The 16,744-nt window shown below is 37.2% G+C and overlaps 1 protein-coding gene across 4 annotated transcripts in view; it reads left to right on the forward strand.

Annotated features, from left to right (window-relative positions):
• AFTPH (aftiphilin) overlaps positions 1-16,744 on the forward strand; it is a 66,942-nt gene that overhangs the window by 17,380 nt on the left and 32,818 nt on the right. For all 4 annotated transcript variants that reach the window (XM_047852269.1, XM_047852267.1, XM_047852266.1 and 1 more), the window contains one exon: positions 9,166-11,123. In XM_047852269.1, coding sequence (XP_047708225.1) covers positions 9,198-11,123 — 1,926 coding nt within the window. In that variant the 5' untranslated portion in view covers positions 9,166-9,197. The remainder of the gene's footprint in view (positions 1-9,165; positions 11,124-16,744) is intronic.

Below are 16,744 nucleotides of genomic sequence, written 5' to 3' on the forward strand. Positions count from 1 at the left end.
ACAAGTCTTAAGTGTACAACGGGATGAACTTTTACAAATACATATACGTGCGTAACTAATATTCTGATCAAGAGATAATAGCAATTTTAGCATTCACCAGGCTCTTTTATGTTCTCTTCCAGTCAATACTATACCTGCTGTAGTAACTCCTATTCTGAATTATCACCGTACATTAGTTTTGCCTGTTTTGAACTGCCCAGAAATTGAATCACATAATATATATTTTGTGGTGTATCTGGTTTCTTTCACACATCTGTGATAGTCATCCATGTTGCATGTAGTAAGTAATTCATTTCATTGCCATGTACCCCACTGTATGTATATACCATGGTTTGCTTTAAGCATCTGTTATTTGGGGTATTTTCAGTTAAGAGTAAAGTTGTCCTGAGCAGTCTTGTACATGTCTTTCAGTGCATGTATGTCCTCACCTTTGTGGTGTACGTACCAGGTACGGTTTTAGTAAATACTGCCACACAGTTCTCCAAATGGGTATACCAACTTACATTCCAGCCATTGAAGTATGAGAATACCACTTGTTTCATGCTGTTGCCATCAGTAGCTGTGGTTAATGTTATTTTGTTTTAATTTTAGCTGTTCTAGTGGGTGTATATTAGTGTTGATACCATGGTTTTAATGTGCATTTCTCTGATGACTTTTCACATGCTTATTGGCCATTTGGATATCCTCTTTTGTGATTTACCTATTCATATATTTTGGCCATTTTTCTGTTGGGTTGTCTCACATTGATTTGTAGGAATTCCTTATATATTTTGGGTATGAGTTCTTTGACAGTTACATGTAACCACAAATATCTTCTGGGCAATGGCTTGCCTTTCCACTCTCTTAATGCTGTTCTTTAGGTGGACATAGGTTTTAAACCTTCATGAAGTCCAGTGTATCATTTTCTCTTTTATGATTACTGCTTTCTATGTCTTATTTAAAACACCTTGCCTTCCCTAAGGTCATGAAAATAATCTCTTAAGTTACCTTCTTAGAAGGTTGATTGTTTTTTACCTTTCACATTTAGGTCTACAACCTGTCTGGAGCTGATTTTTGTGTGAGATATTAGGTAGAATCAAAGATTGATTCCCCTTGTGTGGATATTCACTTGATCTAAGCACCACTTGTAAAACAAGGCTGTCCTTTCCCCACCACACTGCAGTGCTGTCTTTATTACTACATGATGATGTAGCTTTAAACTGAGTCTTGGTATCTGGTGGTTGAAGTCCTCCAACTTTGTTCCTCTTGGGAAACTTTTTTAATTGCCTGATAATCTTAGGGGCGCCTGGGTGGCTCAGTCGGTTAAGCAGCTGACTTCGGCTCAGGTCATGATCTCGCTGTCCGTGAGTTCAGGTCCCGTGTCGGGCTCTGTGCTGACAGCTCAGAGCCTGGAGCCGGTTTCAGATTCTGTGTCTCCCTCTCTCTGACCCTCCGCCGTTCATGCTCTGTCTCTCTCTGTCTCAAAAGTAAATAAACATTAAAAAAAATTTTTTTTAATCTTAGGTGATAGTTAGCCCTATTCATCCTTTGAGTCCTCTGCCTTCCCAGGCCCACCTTTCCACTTGGCCCCACAGCTTTCCACTTACAGACTCCCCATCTCTTCTTTTCCATGACCATTTCAGATATGAGGCTAGAACTCCTTGAGCAGGTGCAGCTTCTTTTCTTATGAGAGATTAATATTGAATCACTCTCACCTATTGTACACCTTGCCACCCTGGCTGCTAATCTGGCTCAGGACTCAGTATTCCACTGCCGATCGCTGCTAAACTTCTGGATTGTTCCCCTGACTCCTCTCATTGGACCTTTTATATTAGAATTCCCAAAGCTGAGATCCTTTGATTTTCGTGGTGTGTAGCCCTGAAGGTCTTTTTTTTGGCTTGCATTTATGTTTACTATTTTTCACTTATGTTGTCTCCTAGTCTCTGTATAAGGATGTGATTTCCCATAGATCTCTACAAAGTGCAGGAGGTCTGCCCAAATTCTCTGCCTCGTGCTCTAACTTTAGGATCCCCCATGTACCCAGACGTGAAAGCTCCATGTCTACTTTTTGTATATACTATGGCTTGAATCTTTCCTAGATACCCCCATTACTTGTTTATTTCACTGTAAGAGGTCTTGAAATAAGCAGGCATAAAAATGGGGAGTTGAACACATCCTTCTACACATACACACACGTGTGAATATGCTTGTTCGGATTATAAAGAAATTAGACAAGTGTTTTGAAATCCTTGTGTGGAGTAAGGAGTAAGTTGTCTATTATGAAGGATGAAGAAACATTTATTAAGGTTGCTATGTGCCAGGCACAGTATTAAAGTAGCTCATCTATCTCTTTTTCTTTTTCCTGTTAGGAATAGCTAAAATCCATATTTTCTGTGTAAAAGAAAAGGGGGGGGGGGCGCCTGGGTGGCTCAGGCGGTTAAGTGTCCGACTCTTGATTTCATCTCAGGTCATGCTCTCATGGTTGTGGGATAGAGTCCCTGCATCAGACTCTGTGCTGATAGCATGGAGCCTGCTTGAGATTCTCTCTGCCCCTCCTTCTGCTTGCATGCGTGGGCGCGTGCACTCTGAGTAGACACACTTTTAATTATCTAAGTCGAACTTCATATGCTAATTCATCATACAAATAATACTTCAATTAACAACAAATAATACTTCATCTAACAAATTTTACTGAGTTGGCCTGGACACGGAAGAATTTTTTTTGGAAAATTTCACTCCTCCTCCACACTGGCTGGTTGGCGTTCTTGATTGAAACTTGAGAGTGGCATTCTCTTAGATTTTTGAAGGATGAGGTGGGCCAGAACCAAGACCTACTGAAGGGGAATATGCAGCCCAAGTTCTTCCCATCAGTAGGTGACACGGTTTTGAGAAATATGGAAATATTCATAGTGTGGGAGACTGACAGCCTGTTGCATGTAGGAGAGAGTACTTTTATGACAGGAAGAAAAACTATTTTCTATGTTGGTTTGTTTGGTTACAAACTCTTATTCAGATCTTGGTATTTCCTTAACACCTGAGTTTGAAATGGGCCTAAACCAATCAAATGTTTCATTTTTCAAACAATGAAAAGTTTTAGGAAGAGCAGTAGGTTAACTGTGAACAGATTCTAATAAGAAACATCACAGGTGGTTCTTTAAAAAAGAAAAAAAATACTGTGGGAAGGTGAAGTGGTACAGCACTCTGAAAAAGAGTTTGGCAACCTTTTTCAAAACTAAACATGCACTTACCGTAGAACCCAGTAATCACACTCTTGGGCATTTATCCCAGAAAATAAGAACTTCTATTCACAACAAAACCTGTACATAAAAGTTGTTAGCATCTTTTTTTTTTTTTTTAACGTTTTATTTATTTTTGAGACAGAGACAGAGCATGAACGGGGGAGGGGCAGAGAGAGAGGGAGACACAGAATCCGAAGCAGGCTCCAGGCTCTGAGCCATCAGCCCAGAGCCCGACGCGGGGCTCGAACTCACGGACCGCGAGATCGTGACCTGGCTGATGTCGGACGCTTAACCGACTGCGCCACCCAGGCGCCCCAGCATCTTTATTATGTATACTACTTAAAGATGCTGTTACATATATTACTAATGTATTGGGTCTACTATTTACAATAAAATATAGGAAATAACTCATCGCATTCAGTTGTTGAGTGGTTGAACAAAGTGGTATATCTGTACCATAGAATACTACCTAGCAAAAACTGATTGACCTATTGATACACACAGTAACCAGGACAGACCTTACGGGCATTATACTTAGTGGGAAAAAGTCAACTTCAAAAGGTTATGTAGTGTATAATTTCATTTACGTAACACTTTTGAAATGACAAAACCATGGAGACAGAAAGCAGATCAGTGGTTACCAGGGATGGGGGTGGGGGGGAGAGGGAGTAGTTCTGTGTCTTGATAGTTGTGGTAGTTACACAGATCTATACATGGGATAAAATTGAACAGAATTACACACGAACACAAGTGGATGCAAGTTTTTGGTTTCTTTTTTAATGGTCAAGACTGAATAACGTCCGTAGTCTAATTAATAGTAATGGATCAACAGGGTCAGTTTTCAGTTTTCTCCTCTACTGGAGCTATGTAAGATTCACCATTGGGGGGGCTAGGTGAAGAGTGTGCAAGTGTCTACTGTGTTTGCAACTTTGTTAGTCTATTTCAAAATTAAAAATTAAAATAAGATGTACAGCTGTGTTCATAGCGGCATTATTCACAGTGGCCAGAAGGTGGAAGCAACCCAAGTGTCTACCAACAGATGATAGTAGATGCATACAGTGGAATGATATTCAGCCTTTAAAAGGATGAACTTCTGACACTGGCCCTACAACAGGTACCTTGAGGACTTGATGCTAAGTGCAATAAGCCAGTCACAAAAGGACAAATAGTGTGGAATTTCACTTACATGAGATACCTAGACTGACCAAATTCGTGGAGACAAAATAGAATGGTGGTCGCAGGAGCTGGGAGGAGGGAGAATGGGGAGCTGTTGTTTAATGAGTACAGGAAACACTTTAATATTTTGGAAGATACAGTTGTAAAGATGAGTGGTGGTGATGGTTGCACAACAATGTGAATGTACTTAATGTCACTGAAATATACACTTAAAAATTGTTAAAATAGTCCATTTAAAAAATTTAATAGTAAATTTTATGTATTGTCACAATTTTTTAAATGCTATGTAACACGTTTATTATACAGTGTACACATTTAAATGCAAACATAGATCTTGAATTCTTTTAACTTTTTTCATTTTCATCTTGAGGTGATTGGTGATCACAATCCTATAAAAAGTTGGAAGTGCAGTACAAATAAGTCTTTATCTGGAATAATTTGGGACTGTTGCCAACCTGATGTACCATCTCTCCCAAGTATTTTAGTGTGCATTTCCTACAACCAAAGACATTCTCTTACATAAGCACAATACCACTCTCAAAACCAAGAAATGAGCACCAATACATTTCTGCTGTCTAGTCCTTGGACACTATTCAAGTTTCACAGTGGTCCCAATAATGACCTGTATAGAAAGGGAAGCTAGTTAAAAATCAGGTGTTAAATTTACTTGTCTCTTTAGTTGTCTTCAATTTGGAACAGTTCTTAAGTTTTTCCTTAATTTTCATGATAGTGATGCTTTTGAAGATTACAGACCAGCTGTTTTGCAGACTCTCAGTTTGAATTTGTCTGACGTTACCTCATGAATCGATTCAGGTTGTATATTCTGGGCAGGAATATTCCAGAAGTGATCCTGTGTTCTTGTTGTGTCTTGTCAGGTGATGTGGGATTTTGATATTCCCGTTGCTAATGATGTTCACTTTGATCATTTGATGAAGTGTCAGCTTTCACCGCTGTAAAGTTACACTGCTTTCTTTTATAATTGAGTATGTTGTGGGGAGCTATTTTGAAACTGCAGTGTCTTAACATGTTTATATTTGAGGACTGATAGTTGGTTATTCAGTGGATTATAATCCATTACTGTCTTTATTTTGATGCTTATCGCTGATTTTACCAGTAAGAATCACTTCAGGCTGCCTTTGGTGTCCTTTTGACATGCTGCCACCATTGTGAATGCTTTTATTTTTATTTTTTAATTTTTTTTAACGTTTATTTTTGAGACAGAGACAGAGCATGAACGGGGAAGGGTCAGAGAGAGAGGGAGACACAATCTGAAACAGGCTCCAGGCTCTGAGCGGTGAGCACAGACGCAGGGCTTGAACTCACGGACCGCGAGATCATGACCTGAGCCGAAGTCGGTCGCTTAACCGACTGAGCCACCCAGGTGCCCCAAGTGAATGCTTTTAAATTAAAAAAAAAAAAAAAAAAAATCATGATACGAATGGCTACATAGTATGTTATTGGAAGGACAAAGCATAATTTGCTTAAATAATCCCTTTTGGAGCATTTCTATTTTTAAGGAAAAGAAAATTTGTGTGGTATAGCCATATTGCCTTCTATAAGCCTTCTAACAATTTACACACCCACCTGCAGTATGTGTGTGCAAATGTCCTTTTCTCCACACACTCATTAACAGAGCATTTTTGAATAATAGGAACTTCATAATCACAGAGAAACTGTTAGATGTCAAATAACCCTGTATACTTAGGCATTGAAATGGGATATCGGGACTCTAGACAAAGGAGAAAATTAAGGGTTTATTTGTATCTTTTACTGTTTTTTTTTCCTTTTCTCATTTAAAGAGCAAAAAAGGTATCTCAGGAAGTAAAGCCATCATTCCCTTCTTTATGATGCTGATTTTGTAAGGAAGACGGTTTAAAATAGATCTGTTACAATGGAGTCTTTTACTTTTATGATTTGCTCAGTTTCTTTCAAATAACTCTCAGTGACCATTGACCTCAAAGATCATTTTCAAAATTCTGAAACCATTCTCTGCTAACCAGCTGTATGACCTTTGAGAAAGTTGCTCATCAGTAGGCCTCATTTTCCTCATATCTAATTAAATTAAGTGGTTTGTATGGTACCTTCTCCCTAAAGTTGGAAGACTTTATGAAACTTTATTCTGAGAATTAGAAGGAAGTGGTTGTTTTGTTTTTTGAGCTTACCAAGTTTTGTGGTAAAGTATTCACATATCTAACTTGGCAACCGTGAGTGGCAGAAAATACCAATTCATTGGGCTTCAGTTTAGTTCACTGGAAGTATCAATTTATAGGCTGGTTTTGTTCTAGGACTTTTGTTGTTAATTTTCCCTTTGCTTTTAATGTAAATCTGTCTTACGGCATTTTTGACGATTTAGTAGAGAGGAACAGGGTAACTCAGACATAGATTCCATTTAAGAGTTAAATATAGAGAGGGGCACCTGGCTGGTTCAGTCCAAAAAGCATGTGACTCTTGATCTCGAATCCATGAGTTTGAGCCCCATGTTGGGTGTAGAGATTAAATAAATAAATATTTAAAAGAGAAGTTAGGTGAAGAAGATATCATAAACTAATAGATATGGGAAAGATTATTCAATAAATGGCATTAGGATAATTGCTTGGCTATTTAGAAAAAAAAATTAGACCTTTGCTTTAGATCGTATACCAAAATTCTAGATGTATTAAAAACTAAATGCAAAGAAAACCGTGTAAAATTAGAAAAAATTAAATCTCAAGCTTATATGAAAGCAAATTAATGAAAATTACTAGTGAACAGTTGAATTGATTTGGTCCCATAAAAATTAACTTTGGAAAACAGTTTTACAGTTTCTTGTAAAGTAAACTTAATGTGACCAAGCATTTGCACTCCTGGGAATTCATATTAGAGAAATAAAAACTTGTGGTCAGACAACAATCTGTACACAAATATTCATAGCAGCTTTATTTGTAATTGTAAAATACAAGAAACAACCAACAGGTCCTAAATTGAATGAACTGGCAAACAATCTGTGGTGCAGCTATATAATGGAATACCACTTGGCAATAAAAAAGAATGAATTCTTGACATGCAACAACATGGATGGATTTCAAGGGCATTAAGCTGAGTGGGGGGGGGGAAACACCTCCAAAGAATTACATATTGTGTAATTCCATTTACATAATAAGTACTTATGAAGTAGCAAAATTATGGGGAACAGATCAGTGGCTGACAGGAATTAGGGTTTAGGGGAGGGTGTATTGAGAGGTAACATGAATGAGGTTTTTGGTGTTTTTTTTTTTTTTAGTTTATTTTGAGAATTAGAGCATGGAGGAGAGGGGCAGAGAGATGGGGGGTGGGGGGAATCCCAAGCAGGCTCTGCACTGTCAGCTCTGAGCCCCATATGGGGCTTAAACCCACAAACCTCGAGATCAGGACCTGAGCTAAAATCAAGAGTCAGATGGTTAGCTGACTGAGCTACCCAGGCACCTCAAGGGAGTTTCTTTATGTTGATGAATATTACTGAACTATTTTTGCAACAGTTCTTATCCTAGTTGTAGTGTTGGTTACTTGAATCTAATCTGCATATGTGATAAAATTTCATAGAATTACACACAGAAAAATGGTCAAATCTAAATAAAGTGTGTAACTGAGTTAATAGTGTACTGATGTCAGTTTTTTGGTTTGAACAGGTACTAGAGTTATTTACCGCATTATCAGTGTGGGAAACTGGTTGGAGTATACATGAGAGCTCTGTACTGTTTTTGCAACTTAAATGACTTCAGTAGTGAAAAGTTATAAAACTAAACTAAAATGCGGTACATCCAGGCAATGGAATATTATTCAGTGCTGAAAAGAAATGAGCCATCAACCATGAAAAGACCTGGAGGAAGCTTAGATGCATGTTATTAAATGAAAGAAGCTAATCATACAGTATGTACAGGCTACATATTGTGTGACATATGTATGTCTACGTACTGTATGATTCCAACTCTGTGACATCCCAAAAAAGGCAAAACTGTGGAGACAGTAAAAAGATCAGTGGTTGCCAGGCACAGGGGAGAGAGGGATGTATAATGGAACTGAGGGTTTTTAGAGCATTGAAATTACTCTGTGATACTGTAATTAATGCATTTGTCCTAACACATAGAATGTACAACACAGAGCAAACCTTAATATAAATTATGGACTTTGGGTAATAACGATGTATGTCAATGTAGGTTCATCAGTTGTAACAAATATACTACTCTGTTGGAGGATGTCTGTAATAAAAGGCTGTGGATGAATGGGGGTGGGGAAGATCTAGGAATTCACTTACCATCTCAATGAACCTAAAATTGCTCTAAAAATAGTCTGTTAAAATTTAACTTGGGTCGGAAATAAACGTTGAATTGAATAGCAATTATTAAAGAAAATTTTCATGTCTTATTTATAAAGAACTCACAAATCCATAAGGCAGGCCCTGAATCTCCAGTGGACTAGAAAGCAAGCTTAAGAGAATAAGCAAGTGCTCCAAGAGAGAATTTTGTAGATATACTTTTGTGTTCATTCAAAATTTCCTGGAATCCCCAAATTCAGTAGTGTAACACCAATGTTCTTAGAAACCTACACTAGAAAAGAGAAAATTTTTTTTGCCATTATAGCTGTGTAAAGTCATCTTACCTAAGAGAAAAAGAATTTAAAAGGTCCAAAACCAAGCACTGTAAATTTTCACGGGTTTGAAATAGCTTTGAGAGAGTTTTGAAAGACGTTGTATACATAATCTGTCCCCTCCAAGAAAAAAACAAAAAACAACAAACCTGTTGTTTTGTTTTTTCAGGTGTAAATTAATTATTTGAAAGCAATTGAACAATGGAGCCAGACATCATTCGAATGTACTCTTCATCCCCACCACCACTAGACAATGGAGCCGAGGATGATGATGATGATGAATTTGGGGAATTTGGTGGGTTTTCAGAAGTTAGCCCTTCTGGTGTAGGATTTGTTGACTTTGATACACCAGATTATACTCGTCCCAAGGAAGAGTTTGTACCTTCAAACCATTTTATGCCAATTCATGATTTCTCAGAAAATGTAGATAGCCTTACTAGCTTTAAATCCATTAAGAATGGTAATGATAAAGACATCACTGCTGAACTTTCTTCTCCTGTGAAAGGACAGTCTGACGTTTTACTTTCTACCACCAGCAAAGAAATAATTTCATCTAAAACTTTAGATACTTCCATTGATGGCATAGAAAGTCCAGGAGATTTAAATACTATAGTGAAGCAGAGACAGGATGTTGGAACACCTGAAAGTTTCTCTCCAGGAGATTTTAGAACTGATACGAATGTTGTTCATCAAAACAAGCAGTTAGAGAGCTGCAATGGTGAAAAGCCTCCTTGTCTGGAGATTCTAACAAACGGGTTTGCAGTATTGGAAACTGTAAATCCTCAGGGAACAGATGATCTGGACACCGAAGCCGATTCAAAAGGACGAAAGCCTCTTAGCACTCATAGTACTGACTATAACTTAGACTGTGCACCTAGTCCTGCTGAGGAATTTGCAGATTTTGCCACATTTTCCAAAAAGGAAAGGATACAACTAGAAGATATAGGATGTGCAGTTTTAAATGATAGAGAAGCATTAACCATTCAGGAAAATAATAAAATTAATAGAGTCAGTGAACTGAGTTCTGTAAAAGCACTGTCTTTGGGTAGAAGCTTTGACGATAAAGGAGACATTGATGGAGAGGATCAGGTTTGTGTTTCAGAAATAAGCATAATGAGTACCAGAGGTTTCAGTACTGAAAAACAAGGCCTTCCAACATTGCAACAGGATGAATTTTTAAAATCACTTCAATCAGAGCCTTGGAGTTTGGCAGACTCAGCTGATAATTCAGAAGCCAGTATGAGAGAATGTAAAACTGAGGAAAAACTTGATTTGTTTACTTCTAAGTGTGCTGACCTATGCATGGATTCTGTTAAAACTTCTGATGCTGATGATGAAGTTGGTTCTCCCAAAGAAGAAAGTAAAAAGTTTACTGACTCCCAAAGCCCCAGCATTGATCCTACAGAAGAAAACGTTCTGGATGATTCTTTAAGTGTAAAAAATGGTGACAGTAGTAATGACTTTGTGACTTGCAATGATACTAACGAGGATGATTTTGGTGACTTCGGCACAGCCAGTGGCACGACTCCACCTTTTGTTACTGGTACCCAAGATTCAATGAGCGATATCACTTTCGAAGAGTCCTCAGAGCACTTTCCACATTTTAGTGAACCAGGTGATGACTTTGGAGAATTTGGGGATACAAATGCTGTTTCTTGCCAAGATGAAATTCTATTTACTGAGTCCGACCTAAAACAGACTTCTGATAGTTTATCAGAGGAATGTAAGTTGGTGGGAAAGTCTTCTGGGACAGGCACTGATCCTGTTTCAAAACTGGAAATTGAGCAAGAAGGTGAATTTGGAGATTTTGATTCTGTGCCAAATATTCGAGAGGACCGCAGTGCTTTTCAAGACTCTGATGATTTTGCGGACTTCAGTTCAGCTGGGCCTAGCCAAGTTGTAGATTGGAATGCCTTTGAGGATGGACAGAAAGATAGTTGCTCTTGGGCTACTTTTGGAGACCAGCAGGCTGCTGAATCTCACCATCGAAAGGAAGCCTGGCAGTCACATAGGACAGATGAAAAGATTGATACTCCAGGAACCCCCAAAATGCACAGTGTCCCTTTAGCAACTTCCAAAGGAGCAGTTGCTGGTGGCCATTTACAGGAAACAGCCACTTCAGTTCAGGTATTTACTGGTTTTCTTTATTTTGTATAATATACTAATTGCCGTGGAGGCAATTCAGCTTTTCAAAAAGTATTTTTAAATTGGGTACCTGTTGAAGGAGTCTCTTATGATACATAATGCTTGCTTGATTTGTGGATTACATTTTTCACAACGCTTTGGTAAACTTTAAATGGACAGTCCTACAATAAGTAATGTTTGGTGAGGTTTTTATTTCAATGAGTGTAATATTTACAGAAACTCAGCAGCTTGATTTTTTGATTAACATAAATATCACTTATGTAAAAATTCATTAATTAGCTAACTAGTCCAGTGAATCCTTCAGTTTCTGCCTTTACAGTGATTTTAGAAGAAAGTTAAACTCAGATTTAGTAGATGTTTTTTTAAGTTTCAGAAAATAATGTCTCTTAATTTTGTCCATCAAAGACCTAAGGAAATTGAAGTACAGTTTTGAGTGTGGCAGAGAGCAAGCAGAATTTGAAACCTCAACCTGAGCTGAAGGCTATAGGGAATTGAAGGATAGAAAAAGAATTTGAGCAAAGCAGATTTGGACTTCATAATTTGACAGCCACTAAAGACCTGGGATGAGGGTACGAGAAGACTAGAACTGTATTTATTTGCTTATAATTTCTTGCAAATGTACATTTATGTTTACACTTATTGGGGAATAAGTGTGTCAGGGAGAATATTTTTACCTGCCAGGGCCTGTACTTTATCCTTTTCTGTTCCAGACTTTTTCAGAGAAGATTCACTGAGATTTATCTTGACCTAAAGTAGCCCCTAGAGACACAGCTTAATATCCAGGTTATTCCCCGGTCCAGAGTTGTACCCTGTGCTAAACCTAACCTTTCCTCAATCCCGGAGGTATCGGAAAGAAAACTCCCCAGAAAATCACTGCTTTATACTGACAACTGTTTCAGGGAACACTTGTCCTACCAGCTTCTTTTAGAGATACTGAGAATAAAATTCCCCAAACTCTTCCAGTTATCTTTTGCCAAGCAAACCATTTTCAAATGGAAATATTTCCAAAGTCTGAGTGTCAGTTGAAATGCCTATACATCATTGCTTTGATAGGTGAAAATACTTTTATGGTATTACCAGGTGGTGTGCATAGCTAATTACTTTTCATTTGACTTGGAGTGTCTGAATAGCTTAATTTGCTAATTCGGTTTTTATATGGTTTGGCTAATGTATATTTTTCCTGTTGATTAATTTATTATGGAAGTAGAAGCTTGCAAGGAGTGAACTAATTATATAATGCAAAGGCAAGACTGTTGATTTTGACCTAATCCTTTCCCTGTTGAGTTTCATCTTACTGTAAGGTGACACTGGTATTGAATGATCTTTATAGCCTTAGAACTTCTGGCATCATCAGATAATGAATTTTAAAGTATGACCAGTTCAAAAAGGACCTTTTTGTTACACAAGTTGATTGAAGTTATTTGTAATTTGACAACTGGACAGAAGAGGTAGTAATGTATATGAGCTTTATATAATCTTACAAATCTGAGTTTGAATCTTGACTCGGCCTCTTACAAGCTTTATGATTTTGGACAAGTTTCTTCTGAGTTCAGTTGTTTATAAAAAGATCATACCTCTACTTCATTGGACTTTTGTGAAGATAAAATGACAGTAAATTTTAAAGTGAGTGAAAAAATCCACTGAAAAATAAGAATTTTATAGTATGATTCTATTTTGTGAAAATAGAGCAAAAACCATGTGGATGTGGCAAGATACATTAAGACTTCCTGAGATTTGTTTGACTTGGTCCTCAGACTTTTATTTTTGCTGAATGGGTTTGGAAAATGAGCAGAACTTGGAGATGGATTTTGGAAAGAAGAAATTGTTGAAAGGGGCTAAAAGATAAGTTTTAGAAGGAAGTTGAGGTAAGGAAATGGGTAAGGCATGCTGAGTAAGTGACTGAGTTGGAAATGATTTTTATTCTTATCCTGCTGTTGTGATCCAGGCTTGTGGCCCGCAGTTTCTTCCTTTTGCAGAATCTGCTGGAAAAGTACATTAAGCCCCCTAGGAGAGGATTCGATTTACTGATATTTTTCTTAAAATGTTTCTCCTACTTGTTAAGTGTTGGGAACAGCACAGAAATCTTCACATATTAATGACAGTGAACATTAGGGTTTTAGTGGTAAAACTTAAAATGATTTATTCCTGTTCAGTCTTAACATGGATGCAACAATTCTGCCTTAAACAGAGTGCCTTCAAGTGGTTTTGTCCAAATTCTGCTTTGACAGAATGTTGTGAGTCTTTTAAGATTCATAGCTCGGTTAATTCAATTAAAGAAACATGGGGAACAATTCTTGGTTTTGAGAAATGAGACGAATGGTGTAGTTGTCATTTCAGATTTCTTCTTTTCACTGTGACATTGTCTGGGTCTCTATTTGTTAATACTTTCCTTTTTTGGGGGCTACCAAAAGGATATCTTCATATTCTGATAAAATATATCTTCCTTGAGTCAAGAGACCATCAGTTGTTACAGCTTTATTGTAATAATTTGCTACTTAGGGAAAAGTCAACCAAGAAGAAATCTTTCAAACTTATAAAATGTTCTTCGTCAAACTAATTCTCAAATGTGGATCTGGTCGCCTCAGAGGATTGAAGCCTTGATGTAAAGTCATGCATGACTATTTATTGAGAATTATTCTTCCCTTTCGGTGACTATTTTTTTCTGAGAACCCAGAGCTCAGTATATTTCATTTTCTTGTTAACATTCTTACACATCGTAGAGGAAAACAAGTAGTGGTATCTCTGTTGTACAAATTGGAAAGAGGTCCAAACTATTATTTGCTTTCTGGGCTAAAATTCAAAACAAAACAAAATGATGATTTAAAAAAAAAAAAAAAAGTCCTCCTTACTTTCAAAGCAGTCCTTTTTTCCAAAAGACCATTTCATATATTGTTTTAACAGTTTTCTTTTTTTTTTTTTTAACCTGTTAATGTTCCAGAAAGGAAAGTTGATTGAAATAACAAAGATTACTTTATCTTAGATGTATGGTAAAGGAGGTAATAGTATAAGTACAACATTTAACTCTGAGGTTTTGGTAAAATTTTTAAAATATTGCTGTGGATGTTATTTGAGAATTTAGGTAATTGATAATTTCTATATTAAGTAACTATAGAAAAGGAAATTATGAGTAATTGTTTCTTATTAGCCATCTACTTGATTATGCTACTGGGAAAATGTTACTAGATGATTTCTTCTGAGAGGCTTAAAAATTAAGTCACAAAAAGAAGGAAGAGAATTTTATGAATACTTTTAAAGTAAAATAAGCCAAATTGTTGGTGGGGTGCCTGGGTAGCACAGTTGGTTGAGCACCCAACTCTTGATTTTGGCTCAGGTAATGATCCTAGTAGGGTCGTGGGATTGAGCTCCACGTCAGGTTCCATGCTGAGTGTGGAGCCTGCTTGGGATTCTCTCCCTCTCTCTCTGTCCCTGTCCCCTGCTTACTCGCTTGCTCTTTAAAAATTAAAAAAAAAAAACAAAAAACAAAAAAAAAAACCTGCTAAATAATAAATAAATCGTTTGTTTGCTGGGAAGTCAGCATTCTCAAACTGACTCTAATTCTACATTTTCACCTTTGTTTATTTAATCATCTGCCTAAGATTTGTGCAGGTTTTCCTTTCTGTAGATGAACACCTGAACTTATTACTGAAAACAGAAGTAAGCAACCAAATAAATTAAGTGGTCAAAAGGTATAAACTTCCAGTTACAAAATAAACAAGTCCTGGGGATGTAATGTACAGCAGGGTGACTATAGTTAATAATACTGTATTGTATATTTGAAAATCTCTAAGAAAATGGATTGTAACAGTTCTCACAAGAAAAGAAAAATTTGTAACTGTATGGGATGGCTATTAACTAGACTTACTGTGGTGATCATTTTGCAATATATACATTTCGTATCATTATGTCATACACCTGAAACTAATATTTCTTGTGTTATTTTTCCCTCAGAAAAATTGACATTCTGGTGTTTAATTCCAAAATAGGTGGAAATACTTGGTTAGATTTATGCATAAATTGTGCAGAAAGGCCAAACCATCTTTTTAGAGCGTGGTGAATATTACAGTTGTTCACTCTTCTTATATAGCTTGAAATTGGGAATTGATAAAGTGTACAAGTGTTGATTGTACTTGATATCTTACTTAATATTTAATAATGGCAAGGCATAAGGTGACCTCTTAAATGGAAGATTAAATTACCCAGTGGATTTTATGTTTCTTCCAAACTTCCACTTCAGGGGCGCCTGGGTGGCTCAGTCGGTTGAGTGTCCAACTTCGGCTCAGGTCATGATCTCACAGCTCGTGAGTTCGAGCCTTGTGTCAGGCTGTCCGCAGACAGCTCGGAGCCTGAAGCCTGCTTCAGATTCTGTGCCTCCCTCTCTCTCTGCCCCAACCCACTCGCATTCTATCTCTGTCTCTCTCAAAAACAAACATTTAAAAAAAAAAAATTCAACCTCAGAGCAAGATCTAATGCTTATCAACGTTAAAACTGTTAATATTAATCAACTTTTGTTCCTAAGGAAGAAAACTAACTAGAAATATGTTGAAGGAACTTTAGGAATTAACCTTAAATACAAGATGCTTTTAAGAAGGTCTGCATGTGAATGGCATAAGACCCAGAGTCTAGGATCCTAGGTGCTGGTCTTACCCTTTGGAAAACTGAATATTTTCAATATACTTCTTATACTCCAGTAGAGTCGTTTACAAAATAGGGGTGTATTTGGGGTTCTCCAGAAAAACAGAACCAGGATGGATGGATGGATGGACAGACAGATGGATGGACTTGGGGGAGGGAGAGAGAAAGAGACTAATAAGGGATTGGCTCTTGTGTTTATGGAGGCAGAGAAGTACCAACTACAGTCCTCAAGCTGTCTTCAATTGATTGCATGAGGCCCATTCATATTAGAGAAGACAATCTGCCTTACCCAGGTTACCAATTCAGATGTTAATCTTATCCAGAAACACCTGCACACACATACCCAGAACAGTATTTGACCAGTTGTCTGGGCACATAGCCCAGTCAAGTTGACACATAACATTAATTTAATAAGAGGGAGTGCCATTTTTCCCTGTGTAGCATTCAGGATTTAGGGGAGATTTATAACGTATTTGTGACTGGGACCTACCAGTTGGTAAACTCTGCATTTAATAATATGACTTGTTTGCATCAGTGAATAAAATGAAACGGCTGCTTATATACCTTTGCCCTAAACATGGAGATACGACAGACCTGAGAATGAGCATAAGTGAATTCATACATAATGCTTTGCCCCCATTGATGAATTAAACCATTGGATAGCTGAGCATTTGTGCTTTCCCAGAAATCATACCTGGTTTGAAAAAGTAATAATTGTTATTATAGAGACATTGAAGGTAATAAAGGACCCTGATAGGAAAACAAATATATGAAAAGGAGAAAATTGGGAAGGATAAAAGCCAGTGTACCTTTTGAGAGCAATATAGCCAGGGCCACATATGACTTTTATATGACTTACCCATAAAAGATATTTAAAATTCTATTTTATGACTTGGTGTAAAGATGAATATATTAATATTAGCTATTAAAACATTTTCATGAATCCCTAAAGTTATTGTGGGCCTTAGGCC

This window comes from Prionailurus viverrinus, chromosome A3, assembly GCF_022837055.1.
Source record: "Prionailurus viverrinus isolate Anna chromosome A3, UM_Priviv_1.0, whole genome shotgun sequence".
NCBI lineage: Eukaryota > Metazoa > Chordata > Mammalia > Carnivora > Felidae > Prionailurus > Prionailurus viverrinus.